The 24,714-nt window shown below is 35.0% G+C and overlaps 2 protein-coding genes across 6 annotated transcripts in view; one reads left to right on the top strand and one right to left on the bottom strand.

Annotated features, from left to right (window-relative positions):
- Positions 1–24,714, bottom strand: part of LOC140755969 (uncharacterized) — a 136,292-nt gene that overhangs the window by 70,319 nt on the left and 41,259 nt on the right. The gene's annotated exons all lie outside the window — the stretch shown is intronic.
- Positions 16,964–20,273, top strand: LOC140756091 (uncharacterized). Its single transcript, XM_073091500.1, has 2 exons — positions 16,964–17,074; positions 18,233–20,273. The coding sequence occupies exon 2, from the start codon at positions 18,249–18,251 to the stop codon at positions 20,043–20,045; it is 1,797 nt and encodes a 598-aa protein (XP_072947601.1). The 5' UTR covers positions 16,964–17,074; positions 18,233–18,248; the 3' UTR covers positions 20,046–20,273.

Below are 24,714 nucleotides of genomic sequence, written 5' to 3'. Positions count from 1 at the left end.
CAACCCGGAACACAGCAGCTGTTTATTAGACTATCTAAGAGTTGTAATTTATAGAGTCTCCATATACACTTATTATGACAATATTGAATTTATATCGCACCTTCATCATGCGAACGGCCAGTGCATGCGTAATCCCAGCGGTGTTGTCACACGATCATCGACTCGGTTTCCATCGAAGCTTATGTAACGTACACGTTCAATATTTACTGTGTCTTACACAGATTGACGACATTGCACGAATAATTTAGCACGAAAATATTGTCTGGTTAAGTGGATTATTTACTTATTGTATCGTTTCATTGGCGACTAATTACTTATTATTGCCGGAGAGCTCGAAACCCCCTTCGTCCCTACGTGTCAGATAAGACGCTGACTTACGAGTAAAGGTTAGATGAGTTTATTAAATTTGGTTGTGACTGTGATTTAAATAAACAAAAAATACGATTTTCGAATTTTTTCAAATTATAATTGTGGTCCACAATTGAAATTAAAAAAAAATCGAAATCGATCATTATTGGTTGATCATGTACATAATTGCTGATCTAATGATGTTATAGATTTCAAGTTAAGATCATTAATTTCGCAGGAACATAATAAACCTACTAGGAGCTTCGCCGCCAAAATTTATCAAAGGAAATATAATAAAAAAAATCAATAATTAAATATTCAATTTATAGAATTGCATGTAATCTATGCCGCCAGATGACTCTAATAAAATTAAAGTTCCCAAGAGGGTCAGTGAAAGTGAACCACGGGTCACTATTCGGTAACAATAGTGAACCGGTAAAGAGCACGTGTCGCAGTGACCAAGTTTGTATTGATCTTATCGAGAGCAGTGGTTACCGTAACGGTCTGAAATGCAGAGATCCGGGTTCGATTCCCGGCAAATTAAGTTATCATTTATGGATTTATGTCTGCTTAAGAACAGGCGTACTTAGCACTGCTGTGTTTTGATTTAAGGGTGTGTGGTCAAATAGATATACTTATCAGAGACGTTCTAACATAGTCCAGAATGGTAGGAAAGCGTCTGTTGTTCACCCAGGAGACCTACCATCTTTTAAAAACCATCATATTTCAGGAAAGCTTTATTTCCTCCTTAAAACAGTAATATATTCCGTCATAAACATTTGAACAAACTTAAACCCTTATTAATTTTTTGCTCATTCATTGTATAAAACCAACTGAAATTGTCATATTTTGCTTAAAAAGTTAAATTTTCTGCAAAAAAAGTAAAAGTATGATTAAAATAATATTGTTTTAAGAGATGGTAGTAACCTCCCAGGTCTACTTATCTATCTGGAGTTTATTACTTATATCGATGGGTAGCAGCAGCCACTTACCATCAGGTGGACTGCAAGCTCGTGTGCTACTTCTATATTATAAAATAGTACAGGAAGCATTTATAAATAAATATATAAAATTCTCCTGTCACAGTGTTAGTCACCGTACTCCTCCGAAACGGCTTTACCGATTTTCACCGCATTTTATATGCATATTCAGTAGGTCTGAGAATCTACTATCTATTTTTCATACCCCTAAGTGATAAGGGTTGTTCACCCTTAATATTTTTTATTTATATGGCAACACAACGTTTACCGGGTTAGCTAGTAAATACACATAATATTAATGTGATACATACTTATTTACAAAAAAACATGTTTTAAAATGTTATTTACTGCACTGTTCCCGTTTGCAAAATCCAATTATGTGTATCGGTGGTTACCTAACTAGCTTAAACAGACACCCACATCGATCTGGTACAATCGCCTCTACACTTGGTGATTATTTGCAATACGTTCGCTTGAGACAATGGTGCTCAAAGTGATAACATTTAAGAATTAATCGTACTAGAGATTTGTTAGAAAAATGAAAACCCGACTGCCTCCAAATAAAGCTTATGTAACGAAATTAGATTTAGATTAATTCAACGACACCTCATATTTTAAAATCCGTCAAGCCATTTAGTTTGTAGGGCGTGCCAAAGACTGCGTACTAAATGTAGACTATATAGATGATTTAGAAGTAAAAAAATTAAAATACATACATAATTAATTAACGGCAAATGAATACTTGCAAAGTTAGCTTATTTTAAGGTGCCTTTCCAACAAGATTTTGTGAGATAGCTAAGATTTTGAACGAAATTTCGGTCAATAAAAATGTAGTAATGAAGTAAGAAGGAGTAGGCAATTTGCCACAAATCCTTGATACTGCGCACATCAAAGTGCACTCTGGACAGGTATCCTTATGAATTTTATTATATTTCTATTCCAATGTACAACCTATATTATTCGTTTTTAAATTAGCAACAGCATGCAAGGTTGAGTACCAATGCCCTAAGTTATGCAAAGTGGCGTTCAACATGCCCAAAGCTTATGAGAGAATTCCATACAAGGCTTGTACAGTCAAGTGATAAACGGATTTACGATGGAACCTGCAGGAAGTGTGGTGTAACTGACTGTACTCAGGACGTGTAGCATTCTGACAGTTCACATACCACTGTCGATGGTTTGTGAGGAAAACTAACTTATTAAGTAGCATGTTTTAATGTGGATAAGTTCTTGGTTTGCTTGTGGCAATATCGTTATATTTGTTTCGTCAGGATAGCAGTATTATAGGTCTTTATATAAGATTGACAAAAAGCAGTGATAGCCTAGTGGTTAAGAAACTTGGCCTCTCGATCGAGAGGTCCGACGTTCAAATCCCAGGCACGCACCTCTGATTTAAAATTTAAGTGCGTATTAGAAATTAATTATCACTTGCTTAAGCGGTGAAGGAAAACATCGTGAGGAAACTGCATACCTAAGAGATTTATTAAAAAAATAACTCAAATGTATGTGAAATCTACCAATACGCACTTCGCCAGTGCGGTTGACTATGGTCTAATCCTTCTCTTTCTGAGAGGAGACCCGTGCCCAGCAGTGAGACAATAATGGGCACGGGCAATAATTATTGTCCCACTACTGGGCACGGGTCAGATATCAGATGATGATGATGGTATAAGATTGAAGAAGCAAAACAGTAGAAAGAGTTTGCGTTCGACCTGATAGTAAGTTGTCACTGCCGCTCATGCCTAAAGTCAATTATAGATACGTTGGCACTCCTGAGGACTGAATGGTTATTACAAATGTAATGCCGCCTCAAGAAATGTTTCATGCTCGAGATAGGAGTAGCGGCGCAACCACACTCGTTCTATACAACCTTTCATATCCGTAATTGCCGTGTTGTTTGAATGGTAAGATGAATTTAATTTTTCGAGGCTTTTTATAGTGCTTAGGAGTAGCAATGCATCTGAAATCGATATAATACTCGTAAGACTTTTGCTCAATATTAATAGACCTAAGATTTTAATCTAGCAAATTCAATTTATTTATTTATTTTTATTGTCTTTGTGTTCATCCTTGTAACCACAATTTCCGTATAACCTAGTTAAAAATTTACTCATATTATTTATCTATTAACCCTACTTTTTCCTGTCTGTCTTATAAATAAACAACACCGCCGAATCCGGTTGTCAATCATGTGAACTAAACGATACGGACAGACAAACTGACGTGCTTTGAAGACCTGTAATTGATAGGCAGGGGCATAACGTTTGAACAATACACGTAATTGTTTGTGTACGCTGCCATTCACTGTATTTCGCGGGTTGCGTAAGATCATAATATGACTAAGATCGCAGTTCGGTAAATAATGTTTTTTAGCAGACGAGCATGCAGTCTATCTGATGATAAGTGGCTACTGCCGCCCATCGACATCTTTTATTAATCCTAGATTTGATTAGATATTCCTACCTGAGGCCGGCCACAGATGCGCCGTTACTTCCGAGGACTACGCTGGTACGCCTCGGAAAAGTATGTCTCCCTTACCACGCACTTCAAACCAGAACCACATATTATTGATAATAAATTGTTGTTAATTTATTAAGTTAAGATTAAAACTACTTCGCAACAATCCGCTACAAATATGTATGATGGTATATATTTTAAACCATGCAGTATGTACCACCCTCCCTCCCTCAAAGGATGCATGCAGATGCAAAAATTAAAAATATACACCACCATACATACCACCACCAACACGTGTTTCGCTCCAAAACGGAGCATCATCAGGGTAAGTTGACTCTACGACGGTTAATCGCTAAGTGACGCTGTCAACCTAATGCATGCCTTTTATAATGATAATATCCAACCCTCCCCTCCACAATGAAATGTAAACAACTGATGACAGTTGTGTGATAATAAGGTTATAGATTAATTATTCGCATTAAATCTGCGAATAATCATCTGTTTACTGATTGTTGGTAAAAATATGAAGTAAAGGAGAGCTGGACACATTAATTTGTTCATTCAGCAGTGTAATCCTACTGTTGTTATTGTGCTTAATAATCTCCCGTTGTTCTAATATATTAAGTCTACAGCCCTTGTCACCCGTGTTGTTAATTTTACGTTTACTTTACTGTACTAATAAATGAAATATCAACTTAGAAACTCAAAAATATCCTATAAGGCTGAGATCTCATACCACTATTATCTGTATAACTTAAGGCCTTTTTTCTGACATGCATGATGTAGACATATTTCATGACAACCTTACAAGATTTATAAATGTATGAAAGTATTCTTGATCATATGTAATGTTTTAGGTGAAGCCTGTAAATTACATGTTATAATAAATAAATAAATAAATGTGGTACTTACGCGTGAAAAAAATAGCCCCCACAGCCGGGGAAAATGTTACGTTACATTTATGATGTATGTTGCAAGTGGCTGTAACATCCCACGTTCTGTGGCATGCATACACTTGAAACATGGACGGAGTAATCAATAGACTCCTAATCATAATACTCAAGTGTTACTCAAGTGCACTGATATAGACACAAAATTCAACCCCTGAATTTCTTGTCCTATCTTTTGTAAATTAATGCCGGATTTTTTCAAAAGTGCATCATGTAATTAATCCAATTATATTCGGATTGGCATAACATTGGATGTATTTGACCAATGTATTACCAGAAAATGAGTCATAATTAAGCAAAACAAAAAATCTAATAAAAATGCATTACACACCACAAGGGAATAAAATATACAAATTATTAAAAGTAAAAAATATAAAATCAAACCACATATTTTACTAAATTCTTGAGAAGGATATAGGAGCATTTAGAAACGATTTATCAACGAATAGTTCTATATTAAAGGAGATAGGAGTCTATTAAATAACTTAGTCTTTGCCCTCAAAGTAGGGCAGGTCCTCAGTGACAGCGGCGCGGGATGGGAACGCGCCAATCTTACTTTCATCGCGCGACCTCACGCCGTGACCCCAGGTCGGTAAAGCCTGGAGCTTATGCCGAAAATACAGTACAACAATAACGTTACACTGCATCTTTTTAGACTGTGGCTGTTATTAAAAGTAGATTGGGTTGAAAGTTTCGATTCATTGGAGGCGTCATGGCGGATTTGCCGAATGTGGCCAATTATAGGATGCTCTCAATCACGGTTTCTCGGTGCATCGCTCTTCAATATTTATATTGGATCTCTAAACATTCGAATGTTTAGAGACTACTACTACTTCCACTAACATTGCATCTCAAGGTGCAATGTTACTGGAATATAAAGTAGCTCTAGCTCTTACTTTGTCAGATATTCTTGACAAAATTAATTTAATAGTTTTTAAGATTTATCCGATTTTTGTGCTTCATAGCTATAGCCACAACAATAGTGTTTCTGTTGTGATCTGAAGCTTATGTAAGGTAAACTCTCTAGGCCCTCCAAGTTAGACTCTAGGGGTAACAAGGCATTCGTCATCAACCCATTACTGTCTCACTGCTGGGCTCGGGTCTCCTCTCGCAATGAGTAGGATTAGGCCATAGTCCACCGCGCTGGCCAAGTGCGTATTGGTAGACCTCACATACCTTCGAGATTTCTTTTTTTTTTATAAATGTCTCAGTTTTGCAGGTTTCCTCACGATGTTTTCCTTCACCGTTTAGCAAGTCATAATTAATTTCTAATACGCACATAACTTTGAAAATTAGCCGCCGTGCCTGGGATTTGAACCTCGTACCTCTCGATCGAGAGGCCAAGATTCTTAACCATTAGTCTATCATTGCTTGTGATGTACTCTACATTACTACATTATATTAAGTAGTGAGTAGTAGTAACCTTTTCGACCCCAAACCTTTAATGATTACATTGACCAGCGTTATGGCGCATTTATTTGTTTATACTAATTATTTAGAAGATCTTAAGATTATTTATTTATCGATGCCATGAAAATGTAAGTGTTACATTAAACATTTAATTAAAAACAGATGCATTTGTAAACATCTTTTTAACGCAAACAACTGGTGAAATTATGTTTCCTAAAGTGACTTGAAAGTTTGAATGAAATGTTATTAACCGGTCATTTGAATTACAGGTCTCTGCCCTGAAAAACTTCAGGTGTTTATTTGTAAGCCAAAAAACATGTTTCGACAGAAAATTAAGGATTTAGCAGTATGTTATTTTTAAAACGTTATACATATTTACTTACAAAAAGAGGTGAGCTTTAACGGATGTTTACCTGCAAAAAATAAACAAAATATTTATAAGTTTTATAACATTTTTATATGAAAATTAAACTCAAATATTAATAGCGTTTATAGAATAAGAATATCATGAAAATACTAACATAAATTGCGTAATAATTGTACCACATTAATTAACAGACTTGAGAACACAACGCCATCTATTGACAACTTGACAGAATTACTGTACATTATTTTTGATATAGTAATCTGTACCTATTTGTAAACTATTATTATTTCTAATATTACACATATTATCCGTACATAAATTGTATTTTTACCTGAGAGTATTATTATCGAGGTTTTACAACTAAATGGCATTGAGAGTCCATCTCCACCGCCCACGTTTAAGACACGGTAATTATGGATTAGCAGAATGTTTGCATGAATGAATCTTTGTATGGCTACGTCACTGGCCGAATATGGAGCCTGGAGGTCCCACAATCGTGTCGAGGTTGTGTACGTTTCATACACGTTTACTTAAGCATTAGTATTATTCTACATACTGCATTAGTCATAATAAACTTTGTCAATTTGTAATATCTTTTCATTCAACTTGTAAGGTATATTTACTATTTTGATTTAACCAATTTGGAGTAATACAGGTGGTAGAACCCTTTGTGGTTCGACTCCGGCAGCACCACCGCCACACCTATTTCTACCTAATAACAGCAGTGTTAGACGTTGCTGTGTTCCGGTTTGAAGGGTGTGGTAAGGGAGACAGACTTTTCCGAGGCGTTCCAGCTTAGTCCTCAGGGGTAGCGGCGCATCTGTGGCCGACCGCAGGTAGGAATATCTAATCCTATCTGGGGTTGATTACAGATGTCCATGGGCGGCAGTAGCCACTTACCATCAGGTGGACTGTATGCTCGTCTGCTACTCCTATATTATAAAAAAAAAAAAATACAAAAGCATGCAATCCGCCTGGTAGTAAACGGACACAGCCTTCTTAATCAACTCTATGTAGGATAGGTCTACCTAATACTGAGCACGGGGATGTATCCTGAGGACTACCGACTTAAATATAAGTCGCCTCAGTAAACCGTTCAATTGAAATGAAAAACTATTTCACGCTAGAAATATGTCTGGTTTTAGAATTTCTCCAGTTGAACTGCTACTCTACCACCTTTTGAATATCAAAAGGATAGGACCATGGTACTTATGCAGTCGAATAATGAATGAATAAAGTTGAATGGTACTATAACAACCTTTGGAATAATAGTACCTTATATATAAAAAAGAACAGTGAAATACGTAGAAGATGTGTGAAGCTCGTGTTAAGAATAGTTTTTTCCGTCATTTTCCAACGAGGTTTGCAACAAGTTACATTTTTATACTTTTTATACGTAAAGGAAAATGTAGCGGCCTTCCGGATTCTTTAAGCAAGAATGCCAAGAACATGAGGAATTGTTCACTTGTAGTAGACTGTAGTTTGATATTGACGATCGAAATATAACTATACCAACTTTTATCTCAAAAATTGTAGGGTTTCTAAGAATGATCAATGAATAAAGTGAGTTCAAAACCTAAAAGTTGTACTTAATAATAAAATTATACGGTTTATTCATTTCATCATCGCATAATAAACGAATTTGTAAATCACCTAATTATATGTGAATAATTCTGTTTAAGTTTATCTGTAAGTAAGTGTCAACCTGAAATAGACTAAGATAAAAAGCCTCAAAAACGTAAATTTTCCCTTTAAGCTAGTAATGTAAATGTTCTAACTTACCCTTATTCTTAGTGATATAGCAAATGTCATTAACACACTTTTATTTTTTTTCATAATAACAATCGTGAACAATATTTATTTGTTTAATTTGAAGCGAGCTTATAGTTCTTCGTCTATCGTCTAACATAGTACAAGCGTTTAACCGTGCGTGTTGTCATAAACTGGAGCTGTCGTTTAAACTATAAAACAACGAGTTCAAAACGGTTAACGCATTCTACCTCCGTTATGTAATTGTGCAAAATGTCGCATCACAGCATTTCTTCCACACCGCGAGGCATCCGGTGGAATTTTAACGTGTAGCGCATGTGTGTACGACTAGAGAAATATTATAAAAAACAAAAAACACGACAGCTTCAAAATAAGATATTTTATTCTCAATTTAAAATACAGCGATGTCTTATACGATAAAGTCTACAGCTTGAAAATAAGGTATGTTACTCACATAATTTACAAGAGTACAACGACACCTATGTGAAAACATTTGTCAAGGCGTTTGTGCTGAAGGGAGTTCCAAAGAATAAGACATGCATACGTAGGCACATACATACATAAGCTCGTGAATATGTATGTTATATACATAGTATATATATGTCGCAGGCAACCAATTTTTTGTAGCGCTGGTGCTTCCAGAATTGAACCAAAAATGGTTATTTCACCTTGGTACCCGTGTTGTAATTAACCCTAGGTAGGATTGGAGTGGTACCTGAGGTCATTCACTGGTGCATTGCTATCCTGAGTACCAAATTGGAAAGTTTGGTATAAGTCTACCTTTAAACCAGAACACAGCAGTCCAACATTGCTCTTACCAGCCATAAATATGTGTGGTGATGGGGCTGTCGCAGTGGATCTTTTAAAAAGTGTATCGTTAAAATCTAGCCAGATTCTAGTAAGGCTGAAAGTAAGAACACATTAATAGCGGCATTGAGCCCTATTTAAGTTACGAAGGACGAGAACGTCCAGAACCTGTTGTTCAAACGTCATAATTTAGTTTCTAAGGGTGGGTTACATAATGTTAGTTTAACGTTTACCAAAGCCTTACTAACCATCGAATCCGTGGTTAAAAAATAAATAATAGTTTAAAAAAACTAAAAAAAACACGCCTTTATTGCTAATCGAACTAAAAACTAGAAAATAATTTTAATGACAAAGAGTTTTGTTTATTACAGTAGTAGAAGATCGAACAATCAATCATAATGAATCGCCTCAGAATAAAATTATAATAAAATTTAAGTTATTAACAGACAATTCAATTCGGAGTAAAAAGCGTGGGAGCGAAAAAAAATTACTACAGATAAATTGGTGCAACACAGAAGTGCGTTACATTCTATCGCTATCTTCAAAGTTATAGTGAGAAGGTGGTAGAAGCCTCTGTCGTTCGGCTCCGGCGGCATCACTGCCACACCTATTTCTGCCTCATAACAGCAGTGTTAGGCGCTGCTGTGTTTTGATTTGATGGGTGTGGTAAGGGAGACATACTTATCCGAGGCGTTCCAGCTTAATCCTCAAGGGTAGCGGCCCATTTACGAGTATGTGCGACCCCTGATAGGAAACATAATATCTTATCTGGGGCTGATTATAGATGTCCATGGGCGGCAGTAGCCATTTACCATCAGGTGGACCGCAGGTTCGTCTGCTACTCTAATATTATAAGAAAAGTTAATTTTAACGCAACGCAAACTTCAAACGGGCTTTCGACGCAACCCACCCTTAGAGCTTAATTGAAAGCTGCAAGGAAGCTTTGCTCTGTTTTTCCCGGCTATCATTACGTGTAACTGTTCGCGAATTGAAGATTGTATTGGCGCTAGCGGTCGGCCGCTAAGATCGCATTATTACTTGTTGCTACTTGGGAGGATAATTGGTTTGTTGTATTTTACGTCCAAACTGGCTAGATTTGCTATTTTTAAAGCAAAACTATTTTTAACCGACTTCAAAAAGGAGATGGTTATCAATTCAGCCGGTATCTTTTTTTTATGTATGTACACGAATTACTCCGCCGTTAGTGTACCGATTTCAATAATTTTTTTTTTATTGTTTAGAGACGAGCTGGAAGTTAGTCCCATTTAAATATGGTTAGGACTCATATTAGACACGCTGTTTACATCGTTATCGAAATATATTGAGCGCCGACTTCAGAAATATGTACTAAACCAACATTTCTTTCAATTATTTTTTACTTTGTAGTGACATAGAAGTCGGTTGTATTTTTTTTGTTAATTTTTTTTTAGAACTATCTCTAGCCTTTGCTTAATTTCTATTTTTGAGAAAAACAAGATTTTTGGAGTAAAAGTAGCATTTTGGAGATTTGTCTATTTTAATGTGAATTTTTTTGATAAAATCGCTCTCAGCAGCTCTAAAACAACTCTGTGATTATAGATTAACTCTCATAAAAGGTGACAGACAGACGGACATTTTAATACGGGTTTTATTTTTGATTATTTTTATCTACCCGATATTGTCTTAAGCTAGGAGACATTAAATTGTCACGGAGGTGTTATGAACTGTTTATTTGTCCACCAATCTTGCGGTCTAACTGATGGTAAGTGGTCATTGCCACCCATGGACATCTGTGGCCAACTCCGTATAGAACAGGTTCGAGCTAAAGCCGCGCTGATACTTCTAAGGACTTAGTCGCCTCTTACATTAGTCAACCGACATCTACACACCCTTTCAGTTTAAAACGTTATTCTTATAGTATTAAAATAAAACCATTTCTTGTGTCAATTTAGAACTTCTATGATTCCCACGCAAAATACAACGCAAACGTCAAGAGCGTTCTTTTTCTTTTTATGCTAATGCGTACAATCTTGTAACGCATACAGCCAGTGACTATATAAATGGGCACTTATAATCATGGAAATAACACAAATTATTTCATTAAAATTACACTTTAATTAAATAATTTGAATATATTTCTAACAATACTAATTTAAATGTGTGCAGGTACTTGGAAATGTAAATTCGTTAACCGGAGTGATTGGAGAAACCGACGTCTGATTAATTCGGTTTCTCCGTCAGCCCGCCTGCGCCAGTTAGCATGCCTATTTGGTTAAGCTTTTACTCAGTTCACTGATTCATGCCTTTGAGTTACTTTTACTAGCGCTCAGTGTTTGAAAACTAAAACGCATCCTACAACCGCTTATCGTGAGTACATATGAAAATGTTTTGATTTCGCGATAATTTTAGTGTAAAACTAGTGGTACCCGCGGCTTCGCCCGCATTTTAAAGAAATAATATGACATACATAAAACGGAAAATTTGTACCTGCATTAGAATGACAGAGGTGCCATCTGTCGAAAATTGGTCTTACCAACTCCCAAATCCTCGTGGGCTCTTGGACAACAACTTAAAGATCGTCACTTGATCAAATGCATAGTTTCCGATTCTATAACTACTTACGAATTAAAAATTAATTAAAAAAACCTTTTCCCACGGACTAAATTGTGAATCTAGACCATTCTCAAGTCCCCTTGAACACACACAACAAATTTCATTAAAATCAGTCCAGTCGTTTAGGAGGAGTTCAGTGACATACACACGCACATTAGAAATATATATATATATATATATAAAAGATTATACATTGCATCCTAATTACCAGTTGGGGCCGATGCCACTACTGTCACAATTTGAGGTTGATTAAAGATATCAAGAGATATTTTTGATGAAATATTTAAAGGTTCTATCGTTCGTGGTTTGACTCTGATGGCAATACCGTCACGTCTCTTTCGATGGAAAGGTGTCTTGTAATCTTAGTGGCAACGGCTTTAGTTATAATCCTTATTCAGGCTAGAATAGTCAAGATGTCTGTATGAGTTTCAGGTCGCTGGTTTCTAGTCCGAAATATAATTTAGATCCTTGTGCGCTACTGACTAGTGTAGGTGAATACAATGTATAAATACCGATCCGATGAGTGGTGCGCTGCTCCCTTCGGCGACCGGTCGTCCTTGATGCACACACACTCGCGACTCCCGAATAGGTCCCCAGGACCTCCGTAATAAACTATATAATATAATATACGTCCCGTGACAATTCCGAAGTTTGACTGTCCGTATTTTTCGTATTTTATGACAGAAACGTCAACATTCCAAATTTTGAATTTACTCTTTATTTTTTTATTATTTATTTATTTTTATATTATTTATTTACTAAGTATTTAATATCAGAATTTCAGCCGGTCTCAAATACTGAACAATGTCTATAGCCAGCAGTAAGCCCTTACCATCAGGTCGACTGCATGTTAATTTACTACTCCAATCACATAAAATAATAAGACGGAAGCAGACAACAGGACAAGAAAGCGTTAGAAACTTCACAACCTTCTCGGATAACTACCAAACTAACCAAAGTCCATACAGCTGGCCAAAGCGTTGTGTAATACGCATTTGGAATGCAAATACTCGTAAATCGCATAACATTTACTTGCGTCGGTACTTACTTTCTCTGCGCCTAATTTCTCTTTTTATTGTATCGAGGAACTTGTGACAAAAGCTTTGTCATACTGATTTAACAACATGTTACTTGCCTTGTTGTTCTAGTTGGCAAGTTAAATTTAAATAAACCTCCAAACTAATTTGTACTTATATATTTACTAGCATATATTAATATGACAGCAATGATAACCTAATGGTTAAGAAACTCGGCCTCTCGAACGAGGCGTCCAAGGTTCTAATCCCAGATACCTCTGATTTTTCAAAGTTATGTGCGTATTAGAAATTATTTATCACTTGCTTAAACGGTGAAGGAAAACATCGTGAGGAAACCTGCATACCTAAGAGATTTATATAAAAAAATCTCAAAGGTATGTGAAGTCTACCAATACGCACTTGGCTAGCGCGGTGGACTATGGCCTAATCCTTCTCATTCTGAGAGGAGACCCGTGCCCAGTTTTTATTTACCCGTTTTGGTTTTCTCAAATAATAATTATAAATACCTTTAGGCTTCAAATTACAATTAAAGGCTACGTTTTTTTAGAGATTATACATATTTTAAGATTGCCTGTCAATATAGTCTAAGATCCGATTACGTAATCTACTTTGATACGTATCTACTTTGATCTGACTTTCAATGAAATTTTATAGACTAAAATAAAAATAAAATGTCCTATAAATAATTACTTTTAATTAATATTAATCTAATGCAGTACATAACATTAAGCTACGTTAAATGTAATATTCATTCTTATTACCTATGAATAAAATTTAAAACTGGTTTCAATAATTTATTGTGTAGTTGTTTCCTTATTGCTTAGACTGTTTATTGCACAAAGAGTGGACATTAGAAATAATGTATAATACTAATCTATACAAATCGACAACTGATTGTTATTATAATAACAAAAAACTCGACGGTTTTAAAATAATTTACTAAATAAATTATACTTTAAAAACTAAATAAAAACCACGCTAAAATCGCACAAGGAAAATCGTTAATCCTAATTCCTGGCGATATTGATAAGGTGAATGGGATAAAATTTTTAAAATCGTGTATTGTCATCGGTTCTTGGCAATTATTCAAAATTTTAAATTAATCGGACCGTTCAAAGCGGGTAAAAATCGAGTTCAAAGATTCAGTTACATAATCTCCCACTCCTTATACTCTAGTCTACTAACTTGGTTTAAAGAGGTGGCAACGTATTTGGGGTCGACCTCAGATAGAATTCCGTATCTGCGCCCGACCTCGTTATCTCAGCACTCTTATTCTCATCTGGGGTTTGATGTCCATGGGCGGCTGTGGCTACTAATCATTAGGTGGTCTGTACTCTGTATGCTTGTTTGCTATATATTCCTATCATAATGAAGTAGGTACACAAAATTATTATTTCAAAAGGGATAATAGATATTAAAATAGAAATAAAATATTGTACCTACGGTGTCGCAGACGGGGACAAAGGGATTTTTTTCCGTAATTGGCTCTACCCTTCATCTGACGCAGTCAGGTTAACTAAGGTCTACGAACAATGTCACGGGCGGAAGCCAGTAACATAAGATTAGGTAATCAACAAATTAACATATTTAAATGTTTCTCCTATTGGAATTTATGCGGGCACACCCTGTCACCTTGTTCTAGTTCGGATTTTTGTAACAAGTCGTATTGCAATGTCCACGCGTGGGCGGCCCACTCGCCTTGAACAGACATTTGGGTGTCAAGCGGGGAATTATGATCAGAGTTTAACTTAGTTGAATTAACATCATTTTTTCTCAGATTGTGTAGGTAAGGAGTAGTAGTAGTTTAAATGTTAATTCAATTAACATTGTGTAACTGCAGCTGGGATAGACTTAAATAAAAGTAGTCGTGAAATAATTTAACTATATTCTCGGGCAGAGTTTCCTGTTACAGACCAAATATTAGAATACATCATGTCAATGCAGAGCTTCTACTTAAATATGATTTTATAATTTTGCACTACCTCCTTTATACTTATAATTGAATAAACGTTTATTAACACAGATTTCCGGTAAAACATTCCATAAATTGAAAAATGATTAGGCATATTATAAAATAACATAAATTAATTAAATAACAATTTTAAAGACATAAATAATTAATAATATAAAACTAAATATGTAATTTATGCAATAACTAATAAACACGACTATGACGTAAATAACTCTTATACAATAATAATCAAGCTGATGTGTAGTGTCCTAGGCAAGCTACTTGTTGGTTGGTAACAATTGTTTGGCGTAGATTCGGTTGGAAGTAGTGGTAGGTGATTTTTGGTATGACTGACTCACTTAGTTCTGACTTTTAACAAGTGTTAGTATCAGTGTTGATGCTTTCTAGTGGTGTTGTTAGTTTGAAGCTTAGAGAAGGGATAAAGTTGTTTGAAGGGATTGATCAGATAAAATAACACAGGGCATTCTAAGTTTCTAACATAGTTTTCAGGGGTAAAAACGTATCAGTAGACGACCTAAGGTCTTACAAATTGATAACGATTTATCCATCGGCGGCGACTTTTTAAGATCAGATGGACTGGATTCGTTTTGTAGTTTACTTCTTCAAATTATAAAAATAAAACTACAAATGTACATATGAGCTTAATGTTTATACTTCGTTATAAGTTTAATATTTGCCAACACCCATAAAACACATACAAACTTTTAATTATGTCTATCTATACAAAAGTATACAGAGTCTATTGTAAGAATTCAACCTTAAAACGTACCTGTACCCACTTAAGCATATAATGCCGGGGTTTCTATGAGTCATACGTCTTCGTGAGCGGTCACGTGGTCCCCATTCATATTACCTGACCTATGACGTCATAACTATCCAGTTACATTTGTAAGGAAAATTCATGACAGTGTATGGATTTAGTGTTAGTGATAGGGTAGTGGAAACATGTGATAGTCTAGTGCTTAAAACTCCACCTCTCATTTGGTGGGTCCCAGGTTCAAATCCCACTCACGCAGCCTTGATATTTCAAAGCTATGTGCTAATTAGAAATTACTATCACTTGGTATAAAAGGGAAGGATAACATTGTGGAAAAACCTACATGTACATATCAGAGAGTCCTTAAAAAATCTCAAAGCGCCTCCCACTCTGAGAGGAGACCCATACCCAGCAGTGGGTCAATAATAGGCTGATGACTTAAGAACTTCGACATGGTCTTAAATTTGGTGGTTCTTGTTAACTCTGTATTAAACTTTATTTATGTATTTCTTTTTATAAAATTGTTTTTAGAAAGGAATTAAAATATTTTCATTTTAAGAGTTCCGTACCAACAGGGTAAGAAAGGCAGTGGATTAAGTCCAATACTATCTGGGATTGATTACTGATGTCATGGGCGACAGTGGCCACTCACCACGAAGTGCATAGTATGCTCGTTTACAACTTTTACGATAAAAAATGTTGTTAATTACCAAAACAATAGATATACTTAAATTCCTAAACTCATCTATATTATCTTGATTATTCAATTGTTCTTATCTCAAACAATACATTAGTCACGGATGTGTATAGCCCTTATATATTTGTTCATAAAATTCAAAATTGATAAGCATTAGTGTCGTTCGCAAATTACAAGTCACACGTCACATTTTCCTCTTTGCGCTCGGTGCGACTGCACACGGCTTTACGTAAAGGTGTTCAGAGATCCAAGCGGTTCTTTGTAATGACTTAAAATGAATAATGTATTTGTAATAAAGTTATGTTCGTTTTATTCCGTTACAATCCGCAAGATAACTAATAGCATGTCGATATTGTTTTTAATCTATGCTTTTAAGTACATATACAAAATCTATTTAAAAATTAGCTTTATCATTCTTACATCACTCTTTATATGCTTAAGTGATACAACATTTTTTAATTGTTGTCTTTCTTCCCTGGACGAAAACACGTTTTTATGTGTTACACTCGTTACACACAATGCTCAGATTTTTGGTGGATTTACATAAAAATTAAATTACTCTTGTAGAGTACAACTTAACTTGTAGAGTATACTATAATAGTATATATAATCCATGATCAGGTTTACGCAACTCTTCTTTAGCCTTTCTATTACATGAGAAATGACGTCATGAAGTGACGTCATAACGTGAGTCATACTTAGCTAAGTGACTCACGTTACAGGCAACCACTCTAGTGTGTACACGGCATATTGCGCACGTCACATAGTTCTCGTACATACGATGTGCGCGGACCGTGTGCAGTAGTATAATATAAAGCAACTGCGCGCTTATCAGCTATCAGTGTGAACTCGGACTAACGTACCGTTGATAGTGATAAGGCAGTTGTTGGGTGAATTGTTTGTTGATAGCGGCTTGTTTATTTTGAAATTGTAAGTATTTTATTCATGTTTTCTTTTAATTTAGTAAAAATCCTATACTAGTAGATACGATTTGTCTAGTACCTCTGACTATAGTTTTATAATAATTTTCATGTTTTTATTAGCTCTTTTTATTATTGTTCCGACTTGAAGTTTGAAGAGGTCTTTCATAAAAATATAGGATTTTACATAATATTTTAATCTCCGTTACTTATATTAAAAAAAAAACAATTTTGTGTATTGTATGTTCATAATCTATGGTTTCTATATAAAGTGTAAAGTCATATTCGCGACTCTAAAATTTACTTTCTTTTAATATTTTTTGCAATACTCTACTCTTTTGCAATAAGATACAGTTTTTTTTACGAAAAAAAAAATATAACTACTTAATTTATTATTAAAATAGTAGAGTAAGTAAGAACTTAACGACTCTCTGTCTTAAATTTATTTTCACAGATTTAAGAGTTAACATGTACATAATTATTTTTACATTAGTTGGTTTTCTTTCGGCACTCAAGGTTTCCATACTTAAAATAATTTGATTCTTAAAGCCTATTGTTACGTTAATAATTATAAGTAATAAACTAATTTAATACAAATCACTAATATTTACTAAGTAATAACAGTTTAAGAATCCTAAAAATCCTTTTTAGTTTCGAAAGAAGTTCCCTATACAGCTAAAAATCTCTTTAAGTAAGAAATAGTGAAGACCGGCAATTATAATTATAGGTATTATTAACTTCGCAGTTATAATTACGGATATTTTACAGAACAAGGAAAATTTATAAATAGATCATTATTATTTTTCCTTTTGCGTAAAAGGTATTTGAGAATTTGTGATAATAATTTAAATATTGTTATTTTAAATGAGAATTATTAATTATTCGCTTTTCAATTAAATTTTAAATATTGGTTTCTAATAACAAAATTTACTACATCTAAGTATATTTAATTCATTATTGTCTCATTTGCACAAATAAATAAATTGTACATACAAAATCAAAAAATACCTACGTACGGGATTAATGTTATTTCCAAATAGCTTTACCGATTTTCTAAAATCAAATAAGTACAAAACTTCGTAGAAGTGATGCAATAATCCCTGTTGACAAATTTAAAACGATTATTATGGGAATTAATAATGTTTATTTTTCTTTCATTTCATTACAGACATCAAGAAATCAAGATGCCTTGCTGTTCTGTGACCATAAAGAAAAATCGTCGATGCAATACGCAATGCGATAAAGCCGGCTGCGTTTGTATACCAACTGACGGAAAATCCTGCGTCTGCTTGTGTGTGGACATCAAGGATAATATTGTTCGCTGCAACGACTGCAAATGCGACAAATGCAACTGCGTTTGCGACAAGACTTCTTGCATCTGTATAACAACTGGTGGCGCTACTTGTGTCTGCGTTTGCCGTGACAAAGATGGCAAGATTAAGCGCTGTGACGACTGTTCTTGTGTCTCTGATAGCGCTGGAAAATCTGGAGGCAAATGTGAGGAGAAATGCGACAAGAACGGATGCATCTGTATTCCAACAAACGGAAAATCCTGCGTCTGCTTGAGTGTAGATAGCAAGGATAATATTGTTCGCTGCGACGACTGCAAATGCGACAAATGCAACTGCGTTTGCGACAAGACTTCTTGCATCTGTATAACTACTAGTGGCGCTACTTGTGTCTGCGTCTGTCGTGACAAAGATGGCAAGATTAAGCGCTGTGACGACTGTTCTTGTGTCTCTGATAGCGCTGAGACATTTGGAGGAAAATGTGAAGAGAAATGTGACAAGAAGGGATGCATCTGTATACCAACTGACGGGAAATCCTGCGTCTGCTTGAGTGTCGACAGCAAGGATAATATTGTTCGCTGCGACGACTGCAAATGCGACAAATGCAACTGCGTTTGCGACAAGACTTCTTGCATCTGTATAACTACTGGTGGCGCTACTTGTGTCTGCGTCTGTCGTGACAAAGATGGCAAGATTAAGCGCTGTGACGACTGTTCTTGTGTCTCTGATAGCGCTGGAAAATCTGGAGGCAAATGTGAGGAGAAATGCGACAAGAACGGATGCATCTGTATTCCAACAAACGGAAAATCCTGCGTCTGCTTGAGTGTAGATAGCAAGGATAATATTGTTCGCTGCGACGACTGCAAATGCGACAAATGCAACTGCGTTTGCGACAAGACTTCTTGCATCTGTATAACTACTAGTGGCGCTACTTGTGTCTGCGTCTGTCGTGACAAAGATGGCAAGATTAAGCGTTGTGACGACTGTTCTTGTGTCTCTGATAGCGCTGAGACATCTGGAGGCAAATGTGAGGAGAAATGCGACAAGAAAGGATGCATCTGTATTCCAATTGACGGGAAATCTTGCGTCTGCTTGAGTGTCGACAGCAAGGATAATATTGTTCGCTGCGACGACTGCAAATGCGACGAATGCAACTGCGTTTGCGAAAAGACTTCTTGCATCTGTATAACTACTGGTGGCGCTACTTGTGTCTGCGTTTGTCGTGACGAAAATGGCAAGATTAAACGCTGTGATGATTGTGCTTGCAACCTTCAAGAGCCTGGGTCATCTGGACAAAATGTTGCGACTGATGGAAAATGTATCAAATGCGTATGTGACAAAGAAAACTGTATTTGCATTTTCTCATCCGGGACAGACAGAATCTGTGTCCGTCGTGATGAAAACGGGAAGATTAAAAAGTGTGACGATTGCTCCTGTGGTCCTCAAGGATTTGATGAGTTGGGCAAGACATGCGACAAAAACCTATGCACCTTTATCGTGACTGAAGGAAAATCATGTGTCTGTTTGTGTATAAACGACGAAGACAAGATAATCAAATGCGACGACTGTAAATGCGAAACAGATGGAGAATCTTGCATGTGTGCTAGTAAGAGTGGAAAAGGTGAAATAATGAAGTGCGGTAACTGCGCTTGCGCCGATAAGCGACGTGATGTGGTTTCCTGTTGCAAATGAGATAACGTCGGCGGATTATGATATGTAGCAAAGTTACGGTGCCTCACATAATATGATCACATAATTCCATATCTTATTTTTATTACTGGAGTTTTAGAGTATGTTATATACGGATGATTTTTACTTAAATGGAAATTTTATTAATTAATATTCTTGTTTTTTTTTGGGATTTGCGTAATTTTCTGTTATGTAAAAATATTATTATAATCAATAAAGTGTTAAAAACATCTTGGGTATTTTTTTGTCTTCTCTTTGGCTGCTTCAAATGTTTTTTTCGAATATACATTAATAGAATTGTATGTAAGTAATATTGATATTACATTCACTAATTATCGCACTGTTATAAATAAATATTTTTATTACATGACAATGAGTCAATGACGTAATAAAATATGGGTTTATTTATGTGTATGAATATTATTCAAACGGCCTTCGCCATACACGCGACTACTAGAAATATGTAAATGAAAAATGTTAGACGTTTTAAGAAAATAAATTAATAATTTGTTAATTATATATTTATGTTATTGTAGAAATAAAGACTTTTTATTTTATTTAACTAATAAATTTATAAATATAACAATTTTTTGACGACAATAGAACATTTATATTTAGGTAAGTGTAATGTATTTTACGCAAAGAAATAATTTGAGTATTATTTTAGGTACCTATTCCAGTTTTAACAAATGTGTTAAACACATATAGGTTAAGTACTTAACGAATCCTGCTTCATTGTTATCTATCTATTAGGTATTTGTTCCTATAAGCGTACTTACTCGGCAACTACTAACTACTCATGTTAGTTAATTTAACTTCCTCGTAGTAACTTAGAATGTATTTTAGTTTTGCTAGGCATGGCAATTTGCGGTAAATTTATCAAACAATCGAGTAAGGACCAATAAAAATGACTTTTTATTTTTATTTTATTTATTAACAAAAAAACTTTTTAAATATATATTCAAGTAATTTATCGGTCAAGCAGCAGATTATCGATTTTGTTGCAATAGCATTTTAATAATAACAAAAATAATAAATATTGACATGTTTTTTTTCTGGAAAGCAATTTTTTTTCTCCGATGATATTTCGAACAAATAAAACAAAACCAAAAATATCGATTATTAAGTCTTCGACATTTCTGTATCAATTTATCAGACTATGATTCGAATCGATTAAAAAATCGTCCTTTTTCATGAACAATCACCACCCCTACGCTCGCCTACTCCTATGTTAATAAATTAAATAAATTACTAATCCACGCGTGGTAACGAAGTTTACTACAAACGTACCGTTATGATAACAGTAACCTTGTTGTGTAATTAATTACACAAATTGTATGCGGGAACACAAGTGGAGTGTGTGAAAGATCGGCAAATGGATCGCAACTAGAGATGAGGTCTATTGTTAAGGGATTTATAGTGCTAAATAAGTGAATCGGTGTTAGTATGTGAAAGTTATTAATGAGGTCCAACTCGAGATCCAGAAATGTTTCAATGTTGAAGCAGATCAAAGAGATTGAATATATTTTGCATCAAATGCACATTTTCTGTAGTAACTGCTCAGTTGCATGACGAATTTTGATTTCATTGAAGAGGCTGGTTGGGTGTATCGTTCGTATCTTTGTGTGTGTGAACTGATAATTTATTCGTTATTATACATTAAGTGCAAATTTAATATAATGGGAGGTCTGAATAAATTTCTATTGATTTTGAAAGGTTTGGAAATATTAAGTTTATATCTGACACCATGGATTTTTATAGATTGGTTAAGTTGATCCTAAAAAAATATATATTTAGTGGTCCCGTAAAAACTAAAAACTATATACAAGAAAAAAATTGTATGCGAGTGTTCACAATTTTCAAAAGAAAGTAAATATAATTTGTTTTGATGTTTTACGTTTCCTCTTAAATTGGGTGAACACTGAAACCATGCCACGACATAGATAATAAGATACGCTCCAAAAAGCTCCAAACTACAAAGTCTAGTTAAGTCAAGAATGAGTCAAAACCTCAAATTGTACCTTATCGCGATCTGCCTGCCATCTGGACCGCGACGATGCAAATTAGTTCACAAATATACTTATATACTTGAAGGTGGTCACAAATATACTTATACTTATATACTTGAATGTGTTAGAACCCTTTGGGATTCGTCTCCGGCGGCACCACCACCACACCTATTTCTGCCTCATAACAGCAGTGTTAAACGCTGCTGTGTTCTGGTTTGAAGAGTGTAAGGGAGACATATTTTTCCGACGTGTTCTAGCTTAGTCCTCAGGGGTAGCGGCGCAACTGTGGCCGACATCAGGTAGGAATATCTAATCCTTTCTGATTACAAATGTCTATGGGCGGCAGTAGCCACTTACCAACAGATGGACTGCCTGCTCGTCTACAATTTCCATATTATTATAAAAAAATAAAAAAATAGTTTACAACTACAAATATGATTACTACTAGCCCACTACTGGGCACGTTTCTCGTCAGAGTTAGAAAGGTTTAGGGCATAGTTCACGCTGGGCACTTGCGTGCGTTATTTCACACCTTTGAACGTCATGAACTCTAACATGAAGGTTATCTTACACAATTTTTTAGTTAATGTCACGAATTTTATGGATTTAATCCGCTGACTGTTATAGTCCTAGAAAAACTGCTACTCCGCTCTGAATATAGAAATGAATCGCGTCGCCATAACAAATTGTATGACTACACTTGCTCGCAACAACTTCAGAGCGGACTAGTAGTTTGGCGCGGACTATACCACCGTACAGGATTTTATAATAATGTTTTTCGAGTATATGTATAAACCTATGTCTCTATGTTTCATTCTTTGGTAGGCCCTAGAGCTTTAATATACATATACTAGTGGTGCCTGCGGCTTCGCCCACATTTTAAAGAAATAATATGACATACATAAAACTGAAAAGTTGTACCTGCATTGGAATGAGAGTGGTGTCATCTGTCGAAAATTGATCTTACCAACTCCCAAACCCTCGTGGCCTATTGGACAAAATTTGCTAAAGATCATCACTTGATCAAATGCATAGTTTCCGATTCTACAACTACTTACGCATTAAAAATTAATTAAAAAATCCTTTTCCCACGGATTAAATTGTGAATCTAAACCATTCTCAAGTCACCTTGAACACACACAACAAATTTCATCAAAATCGGTCCAGTCGTTTAGGAGGAGTTCAGTGACATACACACGCACATAAGAAATATATATATATATATATATATATAAAGATTATGAGGTACTTTGGATTCGTCAAAATTATGGGAGTAACATAAGCGCTTTACTTCCTTCAGTATTTTTTTGAAGAAGTCTGCTATTTTTTGAAAAAGACGTGGTTTTTTCTTTTATTAGTTACACTAGGTAAACAGAAATCATGGATTTAAAGTTAAGAAGTACCTTGTGGTAAACTACTGTTTTTTTGTCTATGATTTACGATTTTAAATACATTTTAACGGGAATGTTAAATAATAATAAAATTCCTTTTTGTGTGTTTCAAGATATATCTGTAGTCTTGTCAAACAACTTAAAGAAACAAAGACATAAATATTCATGTATATCCGAACCTGGAGTCCTTGGAACGTATCCTGCTCACAATGTGGTAATATGTAAAATTTTAAAAACCATGTGAGTACATATTAGTTATTACAGAATATCGAACGAATTCGAACCTGGACCTCTACTTAGTAAACTAAACGCCACTCCACTGGTCGGTACTAACTGTCCGTTATCGCGATCCGCGCGCCATCTGGACCGCGAACATGCAAATTGAGTTCGCAACCCCAAATATGGTAAAGTTCAACTTTGATCTCCGCTCTGATCGTGTCTCTGTAACGTTTATTGCTATGTGTTACTTCCTTGAATTTACTTTCCATGAGTTAGTTATGTTTTAAAAGTACACCGTTTTACATATACTCGTACATGTATAGTTTAAACTTATTTTAAACGTAACATATATTGCAATGAAGTAATAGATAAAGTCAACTAATAGTTTAAGATGACAATTGCGTGACTCTACGTGTCATCGTGAACCTTCATTTTTAGGGTTCCGTTATCAAAGGAAAAACGGAACTCTATTATTAAGCCTCCGCGGTCTTCTCATCTGTCCGTCTGTCAGGCCTCTATCTCTTGAACCGTAATATATATAGACACTTATTTTTTTTTACCCGATTGCAGAGCGTAATGTTTTTTGTGTGTATGTATCTAAGACTCTTTCTTTCACATACGCTACAGCCAAACGGCTTGATGGATTCTAACATTTGAGGTGTCGTTAGATTCGTCTACATTGTGAGAGTGGCATACTCTCGTTTTTAGTTAATTATTTTTAAGAAGTCCGATTTTTTGTTTTTATAATAATTAGTTGTTTAATTTGGATCCATATAGGTATAATTGTATATATTTTTATCTACAAGCCCTAATATTATGAACTTTGAAATATAAATTCGTGTGCATATATTATAATGGATTTATCTACAGAGTCAAAGATTTTACAGTGAAAGCACGCGACAGTAAAATTTGAACCGTTTCAAAAATTTGACAAAAATAATAGACACAATAGATTTTATAAATGTCATTTACTTCATATTCACAGACAGTTAATATAATTATTTATTTATATACTTATTTAGATACTTATCAATGGCCTTATTAAACAAAACC

This window comes from Epargyreus clarus, unplaced genomic scaffold, assembly GCF_041222505.1.
Source record: "Epargyreus clarus isolate Ecla_fem2 unplaced genomic scaffold, WU_Ecla_fem_2.2 ptg000034l, whole genome shotgun sequence".
Classification (NCBI taxonomy): domain Eukaryota; kingdom Metazoa; phylum Arthropoda; class Insecta; order Lepidoptera; family Hesperiidae; genus Epargyreus; species Epargyreus clarus.
The sequence above is the reverse complement of the archived record's forward strand: the minus strand, read 5'-3'. Positions and strand labels throughout refer to the sequence as shown.